Here is a 24,559-nt window from a genome sequence, read left to right on the forward strand (position 1 = left end):
TTAATCTTAAACATAAAGGTTTTCAATAAATTGAGTGAATTTTTTACATAACTGAATACTGTGAATGATGTATTGACATACAAAGAACAATTTTATATTTAGAGCTGTAGCAAGTAGCTACACTTGAAACGCTTGAATGAGTGTTATCAATGTGCTATACACTTTATGTTCGGACTCATCCATCCACTCACTCAATGAACTCATGCAGACATAAGTGCATCAGGACATCTCCAACAATCCAACCTGCATTCATTCAACATACAAACAAAAAAAATCACGGATAAGTCTTAAAAATAAATGTCTGAGGTATTTTAACTGCAATCAAAGAAGAAACACAAGAAATTACTGTTCGAGCAGAAGCAGCAGTTGTGTGACTGCAGTGTTGACATTTAGTGAACATTTAATTTGATAAGCAGGGCTTTAGAGTGAATATGAGATAAGCGGCATAAAACACATCACTGACTCTTATTGAAGCAGATAAAAGCAAGCTCTCTGTCATCCTCGCGAATTGCCGTGTTGATTGGATTGGAAGGACTGGAAGCTATTGGACAGAAGAAATGACAGGCTTGTTTTCTTTCATGACTATCTGCTTTGAGGTTGGTCTTTGTAGGCTGGCACTCTGCTGGCATTAGAGCACACTCTCTGGCCAAAGTGCACTGGCCGTCAGCTCTAAAAACATGTAAAAGCAACCAGTGTGACGGGAAAGTGGCATGGGAACTGAATGCAGATCACCTAATTTAAAATCAAGCCAAACACCAGCCACACTGTCACATTTCATCAGCTGTATTATTAACTACGTTTTATGTGCAACCTACTACTTCAAAAATAACAATAAAAAAAAATATATATATGACTTTCTCATTGCAGAAAATGTGTTTCCACTGCTCTTAAAAAAAAAAAACAAACAAACGTAAAAACTCCATGTTGTACTAACAATATAGGCAATAGTTTATCTCTGTGAAGGGGTGTTCAAAATCAGCAGGTATTGCACTCAGAAGACAATACTATATATATTGTACTATTGCACTGCAACCAAAATATCAGCATTGTTCCATAATTTTGGTTCAAGATGGGAATTGCATGCACACAACATGGTCCTTAGAGAGGGTTTAACTGGTATGAAATGAAAATATTATGTTATGTTCTTTATTCACTTTGGTTTGCAGGACTCTATATCTTTTGGAAATGATTATCCTCAATTGTAATGTGGACATGTGACATGCAACCATGAAGTAATCTAACACTACATCTTTTTACCAGGTGCAACAATGACAGTGACTTCAATGGCATTATTTAATTTCGCTATTAATGTCGAAATTAAAAGCAAAGCAGTCTATGGCAGCGTCTTTTGATTCAACTTGTTTCTTTTTTTTTTTTTTTTTTACCACTTACTCCTCAGTTGTCTCTTTCAACAAATGATCAACAACCAAGGCAAAAAATTAAATGACTATGTATATATATATATATATATGTGTGTGTGTGTGTGTGTGTGTGTGTGTGTGTATAAACAGCATTTGAAGATTTAAGACACCAAAGGGCAGTCCAAGGCAGAGCTGCTGTGAGACTCACAGACGAGGCAGTTTTCATAAAGAAACAGCAGAGCACTCGGATCACACTGAAGCTGAGAAACGGTTAGATGCAGGAGACAGAGTAATGGTGAGCTAGAGAGATGGGGAGGGGGGGCTGGGGCGGTACAGGAAGTGTGAAGGAGAGAGTCAGAGCAAATGTTTAGTTTAGTCTGTGAGTAATCTCCATCAGGTGCTCTCTCTCTCTCTCTCTTTATGGGACCGACCCTTCACCAGCGGGCCACTTGGCTCGTGTAGTCCTCAGTGGTGGTGGGGAAGTCACTATCGGCCCCTCTCCCACCCCTGCTGACTCCCCCCTTGTGTTTGGGCGGCCACGGCCTGCCCTGCTCCCTCTGCTCCCTCAGCCAGCGCCTCTCTTCGCGCCTCTTCAGGCGCACCTCCTGGTGCTCCCTCTGGCGGCTGAACTGGAAGCGCTGCAGGAAAAGGTCTTTGGCGTACTCGTACAACTGGACGTCCAGGAAGTTGAGCTCCTCGATGCGCCTGCGCACGGGCTCGCTCAGGTCCACGTTGGCGGCGCGCGTGCTGTTGATCTGCGTGAACGCGGCGATGAAGCGCAGGCTGAACGTCCGCTCAAACAGGTACTGCGTCTTCCGCTGGAACTCGGTCAGGCCGTAGAAGGCCATGTTCTTCAGGTTGCTCATGGCGCTGCTCAGGAGGATGTGGTTGCGTTGGCTCTCGTTCATGGACGACAGGTTGTAGCAGCCCACCAGGCTCAGGTCGGCCAGCATGCGGACCTGCCGGTTGTTGGCCAGGTTGGACGGGCAGTTCATGAACTCCGTCAGGGTCACGCCGGACCAGTCGTCCCCGCTGTAGCAGGTGGGCAGCTCGTCCTGGGTGGGCGAGCGGCCGTCGCACATGTGGAGGGCCGTCTTCCACGTGGCCCCGCGCTGCACGTGCTTCCACTCGCTCAGGTAGCGGGAGACCGGGTCGCGCAGCATGGTGATGTAGTAGAAGTTCCTGCAGCCAAAACAAACACAGTTAGAGGGCTGTGAGCGCATCATCGCCGCGGAGGGCCTGCCCTGCATTGTGCTGACAGATGGTGACTTTTGTCTCCATAGGAAACTTCAAGGTTGAATGCTAATTGCCAAACTCTCTGTAATGGGATTGTTATAGAATGTCTATATATTGTCCTTGAAAACTGAAACCAAGCATCGGAGCAGGGATTATTATTATTATACAACTCGACTAGAAGAGTTTTCCTTTACTCAGATTTCTCCAGCCTGCCACTATGGAGAACAATCGGAAGCAAAGCCAAAATGATGCCAGTTCTATTTTGCATACTTCAGTAGCACATCTACCCATTTTTTGCAGGAGAAAATATATTTTGTACATCACCCTGTGAGGTGAATATGCAGAGAATAGAAATTGAGCGTGCAAGATTAACTTTGTTGGTTAAGTCAAGATAAAACATTTTATTTGAGGAATATTAATATTTCTTAAGCAAATAACGCAAAATAGGAAACAACAGCATGGGTATGAATCATGTCTGAAGTCGATAGTTTTTTCTTGAAAGTGGGACTACAACCGCCCTTGATGCCCGAGTTGAAGACCTTGAAGTGGAATGGCTTTGCTGAGCCACAGGTATGTCAAAGTGCATTCTGATGGAAAACAAAGGTTCGACAGGTGTTACCCAGGTAAACTTCTCTTAAGATGTAAGATGAAGTCCTGTGAGTGCTGTTTCAATATTTAATGACACCCCCCCCCCACCCTTTCCCTTCCCTAGAGAACAGTCTGGGTAGATAAAGTACAGTGCGGCACTGAGATTTCACACTGACTCCAAAGCTGCTTTCAGTGCTGCATCAGTTACTTCTGCACAGCAATAACATCCACACAGCCTTGCACAGTGGAAATAAAAGAACTCTACAAAAATGCTCCCCTGTGCTTGTCCTTCAGTTTTGGATTCTGAAATTGTACACTATTTTGCAGCTTTATTCAGATTGTTAAAGTTAAAAACATGCAGTTTTTTCTCTTTTTGTCTTTTAACTGTTTAATTTTTTGCCTAAAAAAAACTCAAAATAATGAGTCCAGTCTATGTAAATGCTCCTTGTATATGAGGAGTATGATGCTAAAATTATTTTTTATAGCAGAGAGAGTTAATTAAATGATATGATGATCAACAGAAATCTAATCTGGCCATTTAATGAGTGATAAACTATCTTAGCCAGTTTTTACACACACAAATATTCTCTACTTCTACTGATTTTATCTAATTGTACATTTAGTAACTCTGGGTTCAGCCTTTTTTTTACCCCTAAAAGAATTATGTCTTTCTCATGCTTTTCTTTATCAGCAGATGATCAACCCATCTCCCTGAACTCAGTAAAATTTCTTCCTTGTATGTTAACCTGAAGCTCAACACTGATTTAGTATAATGGATGTGTCTCATACTATGCATGGGGTGACTTTTCCATATCACATAGACCTTATCACATAATGTTGAGGTGCCTTTCATGTGCAAGTAGCAATATTACCTGTCCCAAAAATATGTCCGGAGTTTATCCAGAGATTTGTCCTAACGCCGCCATGAGAATGCCATCACTGACAATGTTACCCAGTGTGAGTCAGGCAAGAAGCTGCGATTAGAGCCCTGGTGGCAGCAGCTGTATCCTGGCACATGGTCCTGGAGTTGGCTGACTGCAGATACATCCTCATTAGACTGTCTCTGGGACATAAACACATGCAGTGAGTGTTGTTTGAGAGCACTCAATAGCCCAAAGGTCAGGTGTATGCACCATCAGTGTCAAAATGTATCAGCATCAATGGGCCTGTGGAGCTGTCTTAAGGAGGCATTCCTGGAGTGATACAGATGTCTATTGAAGAGGGAGATGGCAAACTAACAGAGCTTCTCCTCCTACCTGGGGTTGGTATTATCATCAATACCACCTCTACAGTCATTTTGCAGTCATTATCAAAACTACAGTGAGACGTTTATGCTGAATTTGCTGTAGCAATGAAGCAACATGTTAATACTGTACTGATTTGTATGGCAACACTATGCCACATCCCTTTGCCAAGATTTCCCCAGCCTATTTTAATGTGTTGAAGTCGACGACCCAGCTGAACTCTAGTTAATCATGGATCAATAATGGATCACATCGCAACTTATCTTAGCCCCAAAATACTCATCTCTACAGAAGCCGGTCTTCACTGGAGCGCAAACTTAATAGGGGTCATTACACAGAGATGGAAGAGGAATTAGAAAGTATGGATAAAAATGGAAACTAATGCAAGGAATGATTAGGGCAGATGAAGACGGGAATACTTAAACTTGGTGTAACGTCAATAGATTCAGTCCGTGAATATGAACAGCTTTCAACGAATATATGTGAGAAAGACATTTAATACATTTGCTAAACATCAGCCAATAGAGCAATCTCATAATAAATATTTTTTAAGCTATAAACTCAATTCTCTTAACAAAAGATTAAAGAGCTACTTTGAGTGAAACAACTCGCCTCAATGACAAACCCATACTTCCTACCAATTTAAACATGGTGGTTTAATCTAGAAAGATGGTTAAAAGGTACATTTAAATCATTGAATTGGTTGCCCCATTGATGGACAGTATTTCTTGAAATAGATTTCCCTTTGCATGTCAGAGAAATGGCAGTTTTTCTATTAGCAAAGGACAGTTTAGGAAGCTGATTTCTTCTGTTTACTATTTAAGTGTCATATATTGCAGTGTTTTTATAAACTGTATGAACAGCTTGAGAGTCTACAGTTATGTTTATGGCCGTGTACAGCCTTGACCTAAATGCTAACCTCAGGATGCGAGCAACGTTGATGGGAACATTATCATAGGATTGATGAACACACACATTTTGACTTGATGAAAACACTAACTGAAAAATAAGAGAGCTGGGCTTTTACAGTTGATTCTAAGGGGAATGTGTGTTTCCAATTTAATTTAGTAAATGTCAGCTTAGTCAAGGCCATAAAAACATTCATCCTTTGTGAACCACCTTCAGAATATCATGGCCATCAATTCACAAAACAACAAACAATTTGCTTGATAATATCAGACAGGACCAGCTTTGGATGGAACCACCTAATTCCTGACATTTCCACGGCTACAACAGTGCTCCAACATTATGCTGGCCAAAAAACCAAAAAAACCACCCAGCCCTATCTCTTTTGTCAGTGAAACAGCCCTTCAACACATGCAACACAAATGCGCAGTCTGCGGTCCACATTTTATCCTAAGCACATATCAGTGCAACAGGCAAGTAGCTTTTAATTGCCCATAATTAGCCTCAATGACACGATTTCAACTTACTGTTTCTCTCTGATTGCACAATGCTGAGAGGGACATTGCACTTTGAGGCTGAGCACATGGTGTGAATCTTTTCATTAAGACATTCATGTGTGGGAGTTGGATGTTGTTGCAGGTGATTAAGGCTGGCCTAGACAATACACAAAAGCAATACGATATGTCTCTGAGCTGAGCACACAGAAACAGTAAAGACAAACGGTGTCCCAGTGTAACAACAGGATTGAGTGATTTTGAGATGTAATATGATAGGCATTGTGTGGCAGATAATGGTGTGTGTCCGTGTTCACACCACTGAATCGCACACTTGTGAGAGAACCGTCACATTTAATTTCTATTTAATTATGTTCTGTTGTTTTTTATATCCATTTTAAAATTCCTGTTGCCTTCCCAGTTGTACAGTCTCTGTTTATTTCCCCGTTGGCATTTCCGACCAACGTGCAGGCTTTATTCTTTCTTGGTTTGTTTGCTTCAACTTTTCTTTCATTCTTTCTTTCTAAAGCCAAATTCACGCTGTGGGAATTATAATGATGGGCCATTAAAAGGATTTTCCATCAACTTATTGTATAGATAAGGAATATAATTTAAAATGAGCTGAGGTTCAGTTGGTTGTGTTTTTTAATTTATATGTATCTATTTAACCATAGCGAACTGCACAAATAGCCAGATGAAAAATCAGTAGGTAATTTAAAGGCGTTTTCTTTGTACCCTTTGTAATATAACTTTGATGTCTTTAAGTAACGATAAAACAAAATTAATACCAATACAGCAAATGCTGCAATAGCTGCAATAGCTTCACTGTGCTTTGGCACAGTGAAGCTATGATAGAATTGTCCGTGAAGACGTGTTTGTTTTTAGTGCATAGTTGCATTACTGACAGCATATTATCAGTCACTGTGTGTCAAAATAATGATGGTGGACAGCGTGGTAACATAACTGTGATAACATTCAGTACCTTCACTCCACATGCAGAAGATGGTGATCACTGAGATGAATGTTTCTGGGAGTAATCTCCCAAAGACAGAGTACCGGGTACAGTGCCCCATCAGAACACGGTATTCCTGTAATTTTGCACCCGACTTGACTCCTGGTCTTTTCACCACTCTGCTTTTCTTCAAAGTCCTACAGACATTCTTGGTCCCTATGGATCCATAACCTTTTCTTAAAGGTTGTCACATTAATCATGCTGCTGATTCCGCTTGTCAGCCCCCTCCACCCCTTTTGTATCTCACGATGCTGTACTTAGTTTCTCTTCACTGCCCTCTATTCAAAGCGCTCTATCTAATCAACCACAAGTCACTCTTGTGTTTTTTACTTTTAAAGCCTTTCCTTCTCCTCAGTCAGGTAAACAATGGTAATAATTAACGAGACAGGGTGGCACGTGGTGCTAATCTCATTCTATCTAAAAAAATAAACAACAACAACAAAACTTTCAATCTGCTGAGAAATGTGATCTGAGGAGTATATTTGACCAGAGCAAGTTGTTGCAGTCAGTCGCAGGCCTGAATGGGAACGTGGATGTGCCACTGCCACAACCTTCAGCTAAGCTACCTCAGCTCTCAGCGAGATGCCCCAATAACTCCCCTTTAACCAGTTAACAGGGTAGATGGGGTGGGTAGACAATCGCTTCAAAAGTGATCAAGTGCACAGAATTACCCCACAATAACCGTGAATAACAGTTATAGATTTTTTGAAAAAACATCAGATGGAACTGGCGACCGCCCCTCAGCGGTAGAAGCAATAGAAGGTAGATGGATGGACATAAGATGCAGGAGTTTGAAACACAGCAGTTAGGTATTGTTGCCTTAAGTGGAATTTCAACAATGAAGAAGCTCAAAGTGACAAATATGTGTTTTAATTTCTACAAATAGTAGCAACAATATTTGAATGACAATAATCAAATGTGTGCTCTAGTGAACTCTGATGAGTTTTCTAGTCTTTTGAAATTCAATTAAACATTTCAAGTTTTTCATACGAACACAAAATTAATTTGTGGAGAGTTTGAAAAGAGTCTTAAACTCAAAACAGAAATAATCAAATTCATGGGTGACTCAACAATATGTGGATAGATGCAATAGATTTAATAATTATTTTTAGGCATTTAATTCCACTGCCAGCTTTCCCAGCTGCAAATGCTCCAAGTGCAATACATTTAAAGATGGATCTATAACGTATACAGAAGACTGCCAGATTCCTAAGAAGAAAACAAATTCATTCATTCACTCGTTAATTCGTTAATTCATTCATTCATCTTCTCCTGCTTATCCGTTTTCTTGCCCTCTCTGGAGCCAATTCCAGCTCGCATTGAGAGAGGGCAAGAAAAGAAAGAAATCTTGAAAAGTTATGTCTAACCTACTACAGTCTGTAACATTTCATTGTATTGTGTCAGTCTTCTGCCCACTGTAGTGCCAAGAGCAAATAATGGCAGACTGAATTATAACAGACATTTTTAGATCAGGGCGTTATAAAACTTGCATAAACTCTAAAAACATTTTTTTTAACTTCACAAATCAAGACATTTACAATAATTGCTGTGCAATTTTTAATATTTGGCGTTTTGTAAAACTCATTTCACAAAAGATATAAAGAGTAAATCACAAACGTCCACTTTAATCTATTAAACACTCAAATGACATTAATGGATTGTTCAGCTGTAAATACAGAAACTTTAAATAGGATTACTTCCCTCTCTTATACTCATATCACAAGTTAAGAAGTCCTAAACACTTTGACAGTTACTGCGGCAAATTTGGCGTGATGAACATGAAAGACCTCCTGGCAATTTTATGTGATGACTAAATGTGTTTTATTGAATCTGGCTGTACTCATATCATCTGCTATAAAATATAAGATAATTGTATTGGATAGCTGTTCAATTTATCAATGTATCTATTTAAAATAAACCAAGAGAAAAAAAATCAACATGATCTTGGTTTCGCTGCAGTTTGACTTTGATAGAAGTAACTTGCTTCAAGATTACGTATAGAGGAGAAAGTAAAACACCTAACGAGATGAATGTTTCTCACCGTTATATAGCAGCTAATTCTGTTCATTTAATGAGAAATATGTATTCAGAGCTGCTGTTTTATATGTGAGAGGCTTCGCTAAAGTGCCTCTAAAACTTACTGAGACCTTCTACATGGACAGAAGATTTTTAAGTGAAGAGACGCCGACACTAAATCTAACCTGTTCATAATTAGAAGCATGGGCTCATTATTCGACTGAGAGAAAATCAAGCCCGGTTCAAGAGTGGAATATGACTTAATGTGTGTGCCAACGTGGCACAAACTTCTCTTCATGTGTTTTATGAAATTGTGTGTGTGTACTTTTCATTTGTATGAAGAATGAATGACACATGCATTTTGAAAGTGGCCTGGCCAACAGGACAAACTCCCCCCGTTCATCTGAGCAGCTAAATATAACATTATTTCGTCTCCTATTTATTCATTATTCAGATATTTATTTTTTTTGCCCCAAACACCATAAATGGCCATTTTACCTCAAAGTTAGAACATTTTGTGCAATAAGGTGGTGATTTGGGCGTATAGTTGCTCTTACTGTCACTTTCCAAAGCTGAGTGATTCTGAGGATCCTTTAGAAGAACCAAACATTCACTGCAGGATAACAGCATCAAGCCATTCTTGACCGAACAGAAAAAGCAGCAGATACCCCGTAAGACGCTGATTGTTTTAGAGTGCTGCTGTTATGAATCTGCATTTTTTTCCCATCACATTTTAAATATTTTCCACTGAAGAGTAACTGCTCGGTTGGGTCACGTGGTCATCAGTGTGAATCCTAATGCAGCTGCCCGTGGCCCACAATGTGCCAAGGAACATTTAGTTATCTACTTTACATTCATAGTCCGCAAGGCTTTCATTTGCACAAAAATCACCGCATATGAAGGCAATTTAGCTCGCTCATTAAAAAGACATAAATGCCTCAGAACCTAATGGCATCTCACAGTAAAAGAGTGAGTTGTTGGAGTTTCGAGATTACATCTCACATATTGTCACGCAAAATAAAAAAAAAAAACAAAAAAAACAAGCGGTGCTTTCGCCGCCGTTTGAGTGAAAAAGGCAGAACGTTCAAAAGAATACTACAGTAAAGATACTCTGATGTGCATCTTTGGGGATTTTTTTTTTTTTTTTTTAACTCACAAGCAGTTAACTTGCATAGTAAGATGCGAGTTGCAGCTCAACGTTATTGAGGAAAAAAAAAAAAAACAACAGTATCAGTGACTGTGCACTCACGTCACATTTCACTGCACCTTCCGCTGTAAAACCTCTCACGTGGGAGTAATGCAGTGCAGTGCAGACTTTGCAGAGATTTTTTTTTTTTTCCTTCCTGAACATGCCTGGCTTCCAAGCAGCATTGGTATTCAATTATAATTCATCTTGATTAGTGGTATCTTTTCCCACTTAAAAAAATGTTACAGCAAGTGCTATGTGCTTAACCTTGGGAGAAAAAAAGGAAAAAGAAGAAGCTGTGCTGTGCTGTACATAACGAGTAAAGATGCTTAAAGAGGAATTACTTCTCCAGAAAATGACTTCCTCCATCCCTGAGGTCTTTAATTTCAGCAGTCATGAAAAGTGACATTGATATTACCATCGGTAAGGTGATGGAGACCCTACTTTATCAGTCCTCTTTATGAACTGTAACATTACGGATACCCTTTACTCCTAAAGGAGTACATTAAGGATATTCACAATATTCTGTGCTAAACGAAGCACATAAGTCTGACGTGCTTTGAATATATGTATTATAGGTTTGTTTCGGTTGTTCATAGAGTTGATGCAACATAGGATTATATGGTGAACTCTTTCTTTCGCTGTCTCTGGCGAAGAGATGTCCTTGGCCTGTGAGACCGTGTACGTTATTCAGCAGGCAGGGTCTCTGCGGTGCAGCTGTACAGCTCAGCGCTGCCCCGTTTCTTTTAGACAAGATGAGAATGAGATTACAGACATGCATTATTTGTAACCGATATCATTCCTTAATGGTGTCTGCGTTCCCCCCGGCAGCCCATTATGGACCGTTTTTGAGGTTCTCAGCATCTTGTTCGGCTTTTTGATGGTGATGGAATGGGGACAGTGGGTGTCACCTGGGAAGAAACAAGAAGAACGATGGGACCTTTCATTTACTTGTCAGGAAGCTGGCACTTGCAAGCACTTGACATGGTGTGCATACATAGAGTGCTTGTATGAGCAGTGGCAGATAACAAGGGGGGGCGGGTGGTGGTTTGAAAGGGAACATTTGATTCTTTTACACTACAGAAAAAAAGAATATGTCAGATGTTAAAGGGAGGAAATCATGGCTCATTTATCAAATACTAATGTAGCTCTAATAACGATAAAAGAGCCTCAAAGCAGGAGTCCTTGCTTTTTCCCCACAAATGTCAGTCATTGTATTACATCCTGTTGTTACCTCTCTGTGGTAGTGCTCCTTGTTTGGGGCTAAATAACGGCAATTACACCCAGAAAGGATTCAAACACACAAGATGAAGTATGCACATACTCCAGTGTTACACTTTTTAATTTTATCTCATCTCATAAGAATGTGGAATCGTTTATTGAGAAATAGTCACCTGGGACACCGTGTATTCGTCACTCCACATGAAAAATTATTCTCCCAAACTTTTGGCATTTTGTTTTTTAAAAGGAGGATCCGTCTTATAAGTTTGAGGCGACAACCACGGTAGGCAGTTAGATGAGGAGTTTTGCAGGCAACGGGCAGCACAACTTTCAATATCAGCCATGATGCAAAGTTTACGGTGGCGTTGGTACCACTGCTGGTCTCATTGAGCTGCGTGAAATCGGTTGCAGTTACTTTTGACTGATATTAAAATAACCTGTGTTTCAACAAAACAAATACAAGCTTCTTATCGGATTTATTTATGTATTTATTTAAAGCAGCTTCTCCGCAAGCATTTCCTGGAATGTTAAATTGAATTTCCCATTACCATCGGTAATCCTCGGTGTCACCAACTCACTCGGGAGTGGACCCGGCTATTTTATTTATTTATTTTTAGGTTTTCATAACCTTGAGATTAATACTCAACAGCTCACAGGACAACCCCCCCTATCACCCCCCCCACTGAGCCAAGACACAAGAAACCACTTTCTGGATGGTAGCGATGACAACCAGAGTCAGAGAACAACGTCAACACAGTGAGTGTGGAGCGAAGTTTCAGGTAGCTCAGTACTTAGAGTAACAGTATATAATGTAGTTCAGGGTAAAATCAGCACACACTAACTCGAGATTTAAAGCACCCTGCAAGCTGGGTAATCACATGCCTCTCTGCTTTCACCCGTACACCCTGTAGTCTGACACAAAGGTGCCTGATTCACTGACATTAAACGTGGCCTTACTGCAACGAAATGAGGAGCAGCATATAAGAGCAACTGCGTGTAAAAGGAAAAAAAATCTTTACAAGGGGCAAGACCTAAATAACAAGCTCTATCCTGTGAGAAGGATGAATCGACCTCTGGAGGAATCTGCCAAAGAGCCAGCTCAGGAATGGGACTCTCTTTGTTCAAATCTGAGAAGCTGTATAGCTTCGCTGCAATCTGTTGTCTCTTTTTAGCTCCTGGAAAGGCACCTGCTTGACCTCCTCTGCTCGTCAGCCTGTATGGAACCACACTTTAAGTGCAAAAACAGTTCTGTTAGAGCTACATAACTGTGCTACAATTATTACAGCTCTCATATGCTACTTTCTAATTCATCTTTGCTCTGCTATACAGATTTTTCTCGATGTGGTGTCTTGCTGCCCTAGAGGGAAAAGGACTGTAGAGACAGTTCCTATTTAACAGACAGCACAAGAACTGGATAATGTGTATATAGATACATATAAACTTGAAGTTGGACAAGAAATGAATGTCACTTTATACTGGCAAGTGACTCCCTGCTGTCCTAACCGCTTCTCTATAATTTGAAACCAATTAGACACTGTAATATGACGGCTCGGCTTCAATTACCATGATAGCGGAAATCTTCCTGTCTAATTATGCTCTCCTTTTAATCTTTCTCTTTCAAAGATCTCTTCAACAGACAGCAGAGGAGGAGACAAGGCGTGTACTTGCATGGTCTCTGAATTAATAATACAGCCAGAGGAGAGGCGCAAGTACATAGACTGGCAGTGGAAACCACAGCAGTGTGTCACTTCACATAACGCAGAGCCGAAGACACTGAGAGCCGCGCATGCTGTCATGAGAGTCTCACACACAATTTCAGCTCTGACATTTTAGCTTTGAGTTTGTGAAAGTGAAATGTTTGACTCAGCATGGATTTTTAATACAGTCATTTTGGTCATCCACTGAATTTCCATCATGTTCCACCTGTTCAAAAAAACCTGCAGAAGCGCTTCGCCTCTAAGATAGGTTTAAAGCACTGCTGCGTCACAATCAGGCCTCACATGTGGCACCTATGCACTGCAGATCAAGGCTTGGTACTTTTAGTTAAGAGTTGAACCAAAACCTTTGTTAAAAAACCAAACAAAGGCCTCTTGGGGGCAGGGATTGGTGATTCTGAGCTAAACCGCTATCCAGCATGTTGCCTTTCACTGCACATTTGACCATAAAATCAGTCTGGTGCTTGGGTTGTCAACACACATGCTACGTCGTCTCGGGTTCAACTCTGACCCTGGGACCGTTCCCCTCTCTCTCTCCCTACTGCCTTATGACTAATTGTTGTTGACATAAATAAGACATAAAGGACAAAAGAATTGTACTTTAACACTCATATCCCTATTCTTTTTTTTTTTTTTTTGCTCAATTATTTCTCAGACAAAACACACAGCTCTTTCACTGCATGATACTGCATTACTTCTCGATGTTTACTGCTGCGTCTGTTGCCTGGTGCTGAGCAGGTAGCGTGGGTTTGGCTCTTTCACTGAAATCAGCAGTCTGCTGTGACTGGAAACAAAACTGGCATTAGCCATAACACCCAACAAAGTGTAGTTAATGTGTGAAAGCTGACAATAAGATGAATAGAACTAATAAATGCATTGTGAAGTTCACCAAAAGGTCATTAACAGAGCATAAAATGGATTGTTACAGATTTTTGCGAAATGTACTTGACTTTATCTTGCAAGGAGTGCGTTTGTGGTTTCTGTCAGGTGAATCTGAGGCTACAGCCAGACAGACGTTCTTTGCCCGAAGGTAACAGAATCTGTCTGCCAGAGCTTTGAAAGCCCGCTAATTAACACGTTACATCTCAGGGTCCTACATTCTCCACTGGTTGCCTAGAAACCTAATGGCAACAGCAAGACTCCAGTCATCCCGTCATCAGTATCAGTCCCTTCGAATTTGCACGGATGTATTTGGAAAAAAGATTATGTGAGAGATTAATAATGAAAGAAGAGTAACAAATCACACAACATCCTTTAGTTGTGTTAAATAAACCAACAATAGAGTTGAGTCAGGTAGATCTGTACACACCCGGAGTTAATAGAGCTGATGAGGACTGTCTCCAGGCAATTCAGTGACTTGTATAGTCTGAAGTGCTTTTATGGTTCATGCACGGACAAACTTATGATGAATGTATTTAATGAAGAACAGGAGCTAGCAACGATTTTACGATGTTATGATTTTACTATGAGAAACTGGCTGGTTTGCAGCACCGAGCTTTATTTGAACTGCATCGGCCAAGCGTTTATGATATACGTACAATTATAAATATTTTAATTCAATTCCAGAGAATATCATTATGCTATGGTCAATAGAGCATTTTCTTTCAATAATAATTTTTTATGCGTCTCTTCCAAATTGTACCTAGGTGTAATTATGATACATAAAAGTTGTCATTTCTTTTAATCTGCAAGTTTAGCTCATGGCCATGTTGGGTAAATTGAAGGAAAATTGATGTGGGAACATTTCCCAGCGCTGATTTAGCTTGATTCTTGCACATTAAGAGACAATGAACATTTACATATACAACAAGCTGCTACTTATAAATATGCTGCATCTCAGTGTTTGAATCAAATTGCCTTAAAGACGAGGTCTCCCCACACGCTCAGCCAAGTGGGACCTGAAATTTTACAAAGTGAGTGGCTTTTTAAACATTAGCATGACTGAGAGTCATGTAGATGAGGTAGATTATCCAACTTTCTGAAGCTCATTTCAGTCTCTGTTTGGCATAGGGGATCAAGCCAGCAACATTAGAAAGGATTTAACCATGGCTATAATCCCTGCCATGAGGAGAGTCTGTGGAACAGGAAGAAAGTGTGTGTCTGCATGATGTCATTGTTTGTGTTTATGACATAGTCAGTTGAATGATTATACAATAGCCAAACATTCATTTGCAACTATTTAAAGAATGGGCATGTTAATTCATTTTCTTTAGAACAAATTCTTATATTATATTTGTCATTTAAAGCCCAAACCTACAGTGGACATCAATAGGTGGGCCATTAGGAAACACAAAATCGATAGGGAAATGTGCGCATTAGAGCACAATCAAATGAACACACAAACAATCTCAGTTTCCATTTCCTCAAATGTTCCGCTTTCCTTTACTTCTGATATAACGAACAACTTGGAGACATTATGGGATTTTGTGATGGATGTCATTTTCTGATCGATGCCATTTAAGTGGCAAAGGTGGACAGAGTACACAACTTCACTACTTCAGTAAAAGTACAGATACTCCTTGTCAAATATTACTCCAATACAAGTAAAAGTAGCTTCGTCAAAATCTACTTAAGTTAAAGTCCAGAGTTTTGTTCCCGGCCTGGACCGATTCGTTCACGGGTCTTTCTGCCATATATTCTCTGTGTAGTGTCCACCCCTGTTAAGTGGTCAAAGAATTGGTCAAAAAATAATCAAGAGATGAATTTGCAACACTTTGGTGTTGATTTACGAGTCAGTATATACACATTTAATAAATAGTAAACTGGAGAATATATTAACGCCCTAATTGCTGATAAATACTATTTATTGAGAACACTTGATCAGGTTATTCTGTGTGTTACATATATAGTAGTAGTATAGTATATCTTTATGGATGGATGGATGGATGTTAAAGTTCCCTACTGTCCAAGCTAAGTGGAGAAACACATCAGCTCTGCCTGCTCTCTTTACCACTTATTAATCTAATGAGTGCTCAGTGAGATACTTGGGCTGCTCAGCTGCGTACTCACCACTGCCCATTTGCAATTTTAGCACAGGCTCTCTGAATCTTTGCCTCATAGTTCACATCTTGGTTTACTTTTATCCCTAATATGATAACTAGAGAATAAATTATTCATCGGCGACCATTGGTCTCATGTTTAAGGAACCATTGCTGTGATCAAAGAGTGATGGCTTGTGCCAGCCTTCCCGGGAAAAGCCTGCTTATGAAGAATGATCAAAGGGCACGCATGTAAACACATTTGTTCCATATAGTCATCATATCTTCTAAAAGGGTAGCCATTTAGATGCAAAAACTTAAAGCAGCATGCTATGGTTTAAACTACAAAAGCGTAGCTTGTGTGCAGAGGAGAGTGTAAGTCTTCACTTCCCATAGAGGTACAATTACTGAAAAACAGGTGAAACAGGCAGAAATCATGTAAGATGCATCCTGTAAAACATACTGTCATCAGAGTTAGAGCTTTATATTCATTAAATCAAATGAGATGCACTTCTGGGACTCTTTCTTTTGACATTTCTTTGAAATAAAACGCAGACAAAGAGGCTTTTCTGTTAAAAGTATACACAAAGTGTTTACATGATGCCTGATTTTCTTTGGCAGGTTTTTCTAAAGATTCAAGGAACCTGAAACACACACACACACACACACACACACACCTTGCTGCTGTGGCAAGTTACTATGTACCGGTACAACCTGTCCTCTGAGGGAGAGTTTACTGTCTATATAAACCTTTTAAATTCCTGATGAGACCGTGAACAGCTAACTGTAATCACAATGTAACACTACTTGTTCTTGAAAGACGTAATCAAATAACATCAACGTGCTTTGCAGCATTACTGTAGCTTCCACATTTTCCATCACATCCATTTCACACATATTAAATCATGACTTTTAGCCACTGCTGCATTAATACTAAGTACCTGAGTACCTTCCCACTTTACGCTGGAGATTAAAACATTATTCGACATCCAGATCCGCAAATTAATTATAAACTTATTGTGCTAGTGTCATTATAACTGAAAATTGAAATGAAGAGCGTAGTGGAAGAAACACAGATTCAACAATAGGTTGTTTGTGGCATTGTGCCCGGCTGCCCTCTGAGATATTTCTGGCACTGTGTGAGCAGGATGTGCAAGCTGAGACTCTTGAATCGTGCCAAGTGGCAACGTACAGCCTGTATTTACAGACAGCGGACAGAACACTCCCCTCCAGTCCATCAGATCAGCAGGTTAATCAAACAATAGACAGCCATTTGAATCTGAGAGAGAGAAGTATAAATTATTAACAACAGTTAAAGGCTTTCTGAGAACGGCTGGGGATCAAGTTGGTGACATGTTGTGTTAGAAATCGGTTTGTGTGAGGGGTGAACAACCTCAGTTTGGGCCATTTGGCACTTTTAATCATTATGCTCAATTTACTCTAGATTTCTCTTGTGTTATCAGCGGGATGGCTTCTATTGGCTCCAAATGGGATCAGCTAAAGTGGATATAATACACATTTGTCCAAGGACAAAGCTTTTCATGAACTCAAAGCTCGAAGGCTGACAGGGCACAGATTTCATTCATCAGCAGTGGTGTATGTTGGGTAGCACGGCAGCATAGCGGCTAGCGCCGTTGCCCGACAACAAGCAGATCGCGGGTTCGGTTCGGTTGAGATTATCTCCAGCACCGCCACAACCCGGAAACAGATAAGTGTTAGAAGATGAATGAATGTTTTATGTTTTTCACTGATCAACTCACCCAATTCAGTGATGTCCAAGAAGAATAAAAGATATTCTGCTAACCTCTGCCTATGCCTTAAATAATCTCAATGCCAGCATTATTCCCAGAGAAAAACTCACAAGTCAAGAGAAGACGCTCCAGTGTTGTTTTAAACAGTATTTCCTTTCAGAAAGGTGATTTGTTCATCATGAAGTGCTGCTGGTAAAGGCAGAAAGCACTGATCCTGTCTGGGAGCCAGCATGTTTGTCAGAAGCAGGGTTTTGCCACATTAGGCAGTTCTTCATACAGCCTTTGATGTGCGGTGTCAGACTGATGGCTGGGCAGACTAAAAAGCTCCTCTTTGCTCCACTGACTCCATCAGCCAAAAAAAACACTGAGCTTCAATCCACCACAGCTCTGTGAAAGTTCATGGCCCACCACGCTGTCAATCTCTCTTCAACAAACAGGTAGAGTTGTACTCTATTTATTGAGCTCTAATGCTCCACTTCTCCAAACTGCTAGCAGAAAACTTTAAATAAATAACACCACTCTGTCATTGATCTGAACATATGCATGCCAACCCGTGCAGTCTAAATCTACACACTCCCGAGCTGAGTTGAAAACCACTTAGCAACCAGGAGGCGTGCTGCTCACCTCAGTTTGGGATGGCATACACGCATCCATCCATTATCCGCAGCTGACATCGGGCGAGGACGGGGCAGACCCTGCACAGGGCCGACGTCAGGAGACAAACAGCCATTCAATCCTGCACACACTTATTTTACAAACTGCAGACACTGTACATCGTTTGAAAGCTCACAAGTTCGTCAGGCGACGTTACGGCCAGCATTAACAGTGTTTCCATTTTTTGTGTTGGGAGAGAATTCGCCAGGCAGCATGATGATCAGTTGCCCCCCCCCCCCCCCCCCCCACAGCACAGACACACACTTTGGTCCAGATTTAAATAGGTCAACAACTACTGGACAGATTGGTATGTAACTTGGTACAGAGCGCAGACAATGAATTTCAATGACTGTGGTGATCCCTTGGCGTTTTCTACAAGATCACCATGACATTGACATTTAAGAATAATGTTTCAATACTTTTTAAAGATATTCATGCCTCACCTCCCCACCCTCCCCTCAGGATGAATGTTGATAACTTTGGTGATGTTCTCACTTTTCTATCGACTGCGGCTATCAGCTCAAATTTAATAACCTGTGAAATTATGTTCCCATTAGCCTCAGCTGTGGTTTATTATTCAAATAAATGACCTTAACATGCTAACGTTCAAAACTAATATGGCCATCATGGTGAACGTACTCTTCCTGCCCGACCTCTAACATCCTCATAACCATCGTCCTTGTGAGTGTTAGCATGGTGACATTAAGGCTATACACATAAGGAATACAATGTAATTTTTCGTAATATTGCCTTTAAACAATGGGATATATGCATTTTTGATGAGTCTTGGCCCCTTGCAGTGTTGCTTGCTCCATTTATGGTCTAAGAGTCAATCATTAAGAATGAAAAGAACAGTTGTAGACACTTGAAACTGCTCTTAAATAAATAACAGCTTTAGTTCCCTGCTAACGCTAACATCAGACTTTGTACCATGGCTTAACTCTGCCCACTTTGTGCTTGCCAGCTTTGCAAAATAATACATATTGCACGAATCTATGTGGTCATAATGATCTACTATTATTATTTTGAGAGTTGGGTAGCGGGTAATGTGCTAGCAATTCCATTTCAACCTGTGGTATACTATACACATGATGACTTCATGATGAAATTAACTGTTCCGCTGATCTCTTGTTTAGTAAATGGAAGTCTACCGTTCATAAGAAATGCGTTATCAGAGCTTTACGTGGCTTCTCTACCCGTTTTTCCCGCTTGCAGTTTTTTCAAGACACCGCTGTTGTGAAATGAAGTCTCTGAAATCAATAGATGCCAAAGTCAATTTTTACTTGTTATCATCAAGATCCCAGGTGTTATTATGTGTCACCTCCAGAAAAATGCCTTCATCAATAGAAAAGGAGCGGGTCGCAGCCGTTTGAAATGCTATCATGAACACACAAGATTTCTTCAGATATGAGTATCCTTGGTCAGATGAGAGGAAATGAAAAGAGTGAGGCTTTCAATTACTCCGATTTATTTGTATGATATTGTGTCTGTTGTGTTCAGGTGAAGATGAGAATATATTTTTTTGTCATGTGGCTGAACAGGTGCTTTGAATGCAGATGATATGAAGCCACGATGTGTAGACAAGACAGTGAGACGTGTACACTTCTACACGAGTGCAACGTCAGAGAAATGTGCGCATGCCAGAAAACCACTGAACTCTCCCAAAGTCTGTGGGAGAACGTCACTTTGCTCTAACAGGACAGCTAAATGCCTAAGGGCCGTTCCGTTGGTATAATTTAACTAAACACACAATAAATAATAAAGATCTGTGCTGTTTTGATTGCTATTCTGTCAAGTTTCTCTTAAAAAAAAAACAAAAACAAATTATGACTTTCCTGGATTCTGAGTGGGCCAAGCCACTGTCAATCAACCTTCCATCCAAATCTAATTTTGATGTGCGATAGCCTACTTGCTAAAGAGAACAGTCAGCTTCATTCTGACAGCAGATGTTTTCATACAACCATGATCGTGGACAAGGAGTTGGAGCAAAGAGGATTAAGATAAGTAGGCTAAAATAACAGATATTTCTGTGTTATGTTGAACAGTGAGAGAGAAAGTAAAATTTAAATGCTAACTTGCTAACATTGTTTACCCAATCTTTTAATGAAGCAGGCGCCGCCAGCTAAAAGTAATTTTTTTTTCTTATTCCTTGCGGTCCTTGATGGACAACAAAACCGCATATTCTGGATAATCTGAATAATTTGGTGGAGGATTGTTGACATCTATGCTCTCTTCTATGCTCTGCTCATTCTCTGGCCCCAAACTGCACGCGCATTCTCGCTAGGGTTGGAATATTACAATATATACAATGAAGGGATCTATAAACAAAGTAGAGTGGGCAGTTTTTAAAAGGCTAGATTCTGTAAATGTTATCATTCTTCTTAAAAACAGCAGAAAATAGCTGCAGGTTCCCTGTGAGAGAAACTATGCAGAACTGTCATCTGGCTGAGTACTGTTCGCTCATTTTTCAGGGAGCGGGGCTTCTCACGTGTGAATTGCATTAAGTGCAAACTTTTATCACTTTATGGGAGTCTGTGTTTATTTCAGACTATAAAACAGGAAAGTTTGTGTTGGGTTTTTCTGCTTATCACTGGGGGGGTGGGGGAGGGGGGGGGGGAACCCTGCTGTCACAATAACAAAGCAAAAGCCAAGGTCAAGACCTCTTGATCCTGCTGCTTTTTCTTTTCCTTTCAGGGCTGTCAGCTCAGGTTAGGGTGAAGGAGGACGTGGCCATTGTACAGGGGTGCAAAACCTACCAAACGACTCTGTGCTTGAGACTTTCAACCGTATATTGACACAGTGGTCTGAGTGGACAGAGTATAGTGTATGTCAGAGTGGAAGCAAAAACTATTGAAAAGGTCCTGAGTGCAGCCTGTAAGGGACGACAAAGATATTTCACGACCAGCCTACAACTGTGCATGGACAGGATCCAGTACAAAGCATTTCCTCAAGACTGCATTACATTCGGCGGCATTATTTTGCTGCCTCTTTTAAAGTGCATAAAAGTCATGCATGTCATCAAAATATATTACAGCAGGGATGCAGCAATTAGACTGGGTTTAAGATTGTCCACTACATGCCAGCATCAAAGATAATTGATACTGGAAAGTAATGGTTATTGATGTTACAAATATAGCCCCGTCGCACTGTCACTTAAGAAGAGATAGGGGCTGTCTGTCATGGCACATTTCCTGAAGCCGGAGTCAGAAAGCAGAATCCAGACTAATACAGATAACTGCTTTTTCAATAATTCAGGCTGATCACAGCGAAATGAGGATTCTTCAGTCTTTATGGAGTTGTCGCAGGACTGATGAGGTGGGATGAATGACAGAATGCATATTTAATGCCTGCGTAGAACGTTTTAAATCCCATCCTTTTTACCTTAAGCCGCATTCAAGGATATTTTCCCCTCTGCTCAAACACATCATTACACACCAAACAGCTTCATTATGGACGGATTCATTCTGCTCTATGGAGATTTGTGCTCTTTGGGAAACCTCGTTTCCCCGCTGATCTATAGTATCGAGTGTAGCTGTGACAAACGAACTGGCACTAGTTTGATATAGCAGTTGTGAGGCTGACCACTGACACTGCTGCCGGTTTAATCTTTGAACTCAACAGGGGGGCACTAATCCAGCGGTGAACCTGTTTACTGAGTAGGGACTAGTATCACTTGGCAACCATGAATGCTAAAGTATCCTTGAGGATGCTTGGTGAAAGGCTATTCAGAGGAGGCGAATGCAAAGAGGGGAATTCATTTTCTTCAGTTTTCTGAAATGCATTAATTGCAATCACTTCACTCGCAAATTATTTTCACACAGTTTTCTTGACAATTCACAGAACTGTGACATAGAAAGCGTCGCTTGGCAGGGCATTCAACACAAGCACAGAAACCAATTGCATTCTTTCAAATGGAGTCATCTGCAGACAGCACTCTAAAACTCTGACAATGAAAAAAAAAAAAGAATCCCTGCTGTATCAGTTCATTGATGGTGTGAAAATATACAGAGGTACAAAACGTTTGACTGCATAAACAGTGTGAACTCACACATGAAGAGAGAGGTGAGTAAATAGGAAGAGTGGTAAAATTCTGCAGCTGTGATGTACAGCTGTGTAAATGTGGGGTGGGACTGTCTGTGGAGGCAACAAATACCTAACTTTGGTGCAACATTTGCGTTTGTAAATCTTACATCACCGCTTACGTGAGTGGAGAGAGGTGGGATGAGATTCCTGATCCCTCTGCTCTCCTGTGTGATGAAAGACCAGATTTTCTGATAGAACGCTACAGCCAAATTTAGAAGTTGTTGCCCTCCATCGACTTTTCCATCCTCATATTCACACACTCCAATAATTCACAGCTGTAGTTTCTCTCTCTCTCCTCTCGCAAATATACGCTAAAGCCGACTGTGTGTCTGTTAATATGTGGCTTCCTACTGAATATGGAGCCCTGAGCAGGGACTGATTTCCCTCCATGAGGAACAGGACTGAAAACACTCTTAGCTGAAGAAATGATCACCTATTAAAGTTGTTTTCCGAATGAAATGAAGAAAACCATTAATAATTCAAAGGTAAACGAGCCTGTCAAGTTTCACCTGCTCCTTGTGGCTTTAGAGCACAGCTGTCTCTGAAAAGCAATCTTTTTACTTTAACTGAGCTTGAAAGTTCACTCTTGGATGAGAAAATTGACAGCTCCAGCCTTTGTATTTCTTTGTCATTATGGTATATTGTATGAATAATTCCATATAAACAACACAAATTAGAGGATGGAGTTTTGTTTCTCACAGTGCACTGAACATTTGTGTTGATCAAAAAAATTGACTAATTAAAGCACATACGAAGCATGGGAAAGTACCACTGCATTTATTGGGGTGAGCTCTATTCAACATCATTTATCTTTTCAAATTCTCATGTGTTGACCTCTTCAGTTTGACTTTGTACAAGCTGACTTTATGGCACCGGAGGAGAATGACTTATCACCTTCGTCATCTTCGCCCCTGTTTTCACCGCGGCACGCCCTTGCCATATATCTGAGCTCCTCAGCCTATTGCTAATTGCGCTGTGTACCGCTGTCGTCTGTGTGAGGACGTGAGGTCCCTTCCCGCCGTGGTTTAGTGCTGGTCCAACTGAACTTCCAGCTAATGCATCTCCTCATGCCTCATCTTTTCCTCAGACTACGTGCAGGTCCAAAGAGCCTGAACGCTCGGCCCTAATGGAACAGGACCTTATGCGAAATGAGACAAATTCAGACGGAGCACTTTTTTAATGTATGTGAGAAGAGAAGTGTCAACAGATTCATGAAAATGCATTCGTTCTCTGTGTTCTGCCTCAAAAACAAGGTCTGCGTGTGCTTTGAATATGTATATAAAGCAAAATGGGATTCAGGAAGGATTGTAGGGAGGGATAAAATTATACATTACCTACAGTAACTTATTTCCTCTATGCTGCTGTGCCTACATCGAGACAGATCCAACATGGACTGATGAGGCATTCAGATAAAAAAATCAAAGAACAAAGCTCCATTTTGCAAAAATCACTGTCCCACAGGTAATATTCAGAGGGAGCTCGGGAGGTGGATGTAAAGGTGGAGCGCAAAGCTCGTTGCACTGCAAGTATGGTGTCCTTGAGCGAGGCTCTCCATTGCTAATTACCACATGGAGAACATGCTGCTCTGCTTGACACCTCTCTCTGTGTAGTGTTGATATCTCCATGTGAATACTAACACATTTTAAGGTAAAATTACCACTATACTCAGGAGAAAAAAAAAAAAAACAAACCCAAATGGAAACAGTCCTGGAACCTGTCTGAAACTCGAAAACATGAAACATTGAAACTAACGGTAAACAAAATCTTGCCCAAAACTTGTGCTTTTGTTTACTAAACGTATGTGTAGGTGATTCAAATGCAAAAGCGGCTGTCTGGTAATCAGCATACAGCACCGCTGAGACTGACGGGAAAGTTTAGCACTTTCAGATGTGACCAGATCAATTACATTTTTTTTTTTTCGTCGCTATGCTAAATGCCGTCTGATGCCTGATAATGGCGAAAGGAAAGAGTAACAATTCAAAAACGACTTTTTGCTCTGACATACAGCTTTAAAACCCAGACCTCGAAGGGATAAGTGGCACAGCGGGCTGTATATCTCTGATTCAGTCTTTCTCTGCATCAGCTGAACCCCACAGCTTTCCTAAAGCTCCACT

At 40.7% G+C, this 24,559-nt stretch overlaps 1 protein-coding gene across 1 annotated transcript in view; it reads right to left on the reverse strand.

Annotated features, from left to right (window-relative positions):
• Positions 1–1,795: 1,795 nt before the first annotated feature.
• The window catches only part of hs6st3b (heparan sulfate 6-O-sulfotransferase 3b), a 49,046-nt gene continuing 26,282 nt past the window's right edge, over positions 1,796–24,559 (reverse strand). The window contains exon 2 of the mRNA XM_029530787.1: positions 1,796–2,543. Coding sequence (XP_029386647.1) covers positions 1,796–2,543 — 748 coding nt within the window. The remainder of the gene's footprint in view (positions 2,544–24,559) is intronic.

This window comes from Echeneis naucrates, chromosome 21 (genome assembly GCF_900963305.1).
Source record: "Echeneis naucrates chromosome 21, fEcheNa1.1, whole genome shotgun sequence".
In the NCBI taxonomy this organism is placed as follows: Eukaryota; Metazoa; Chordata; class Actinopteri; order Carangiformes; family Echeneidae; genus Echeneis; species Echeneis naucrates.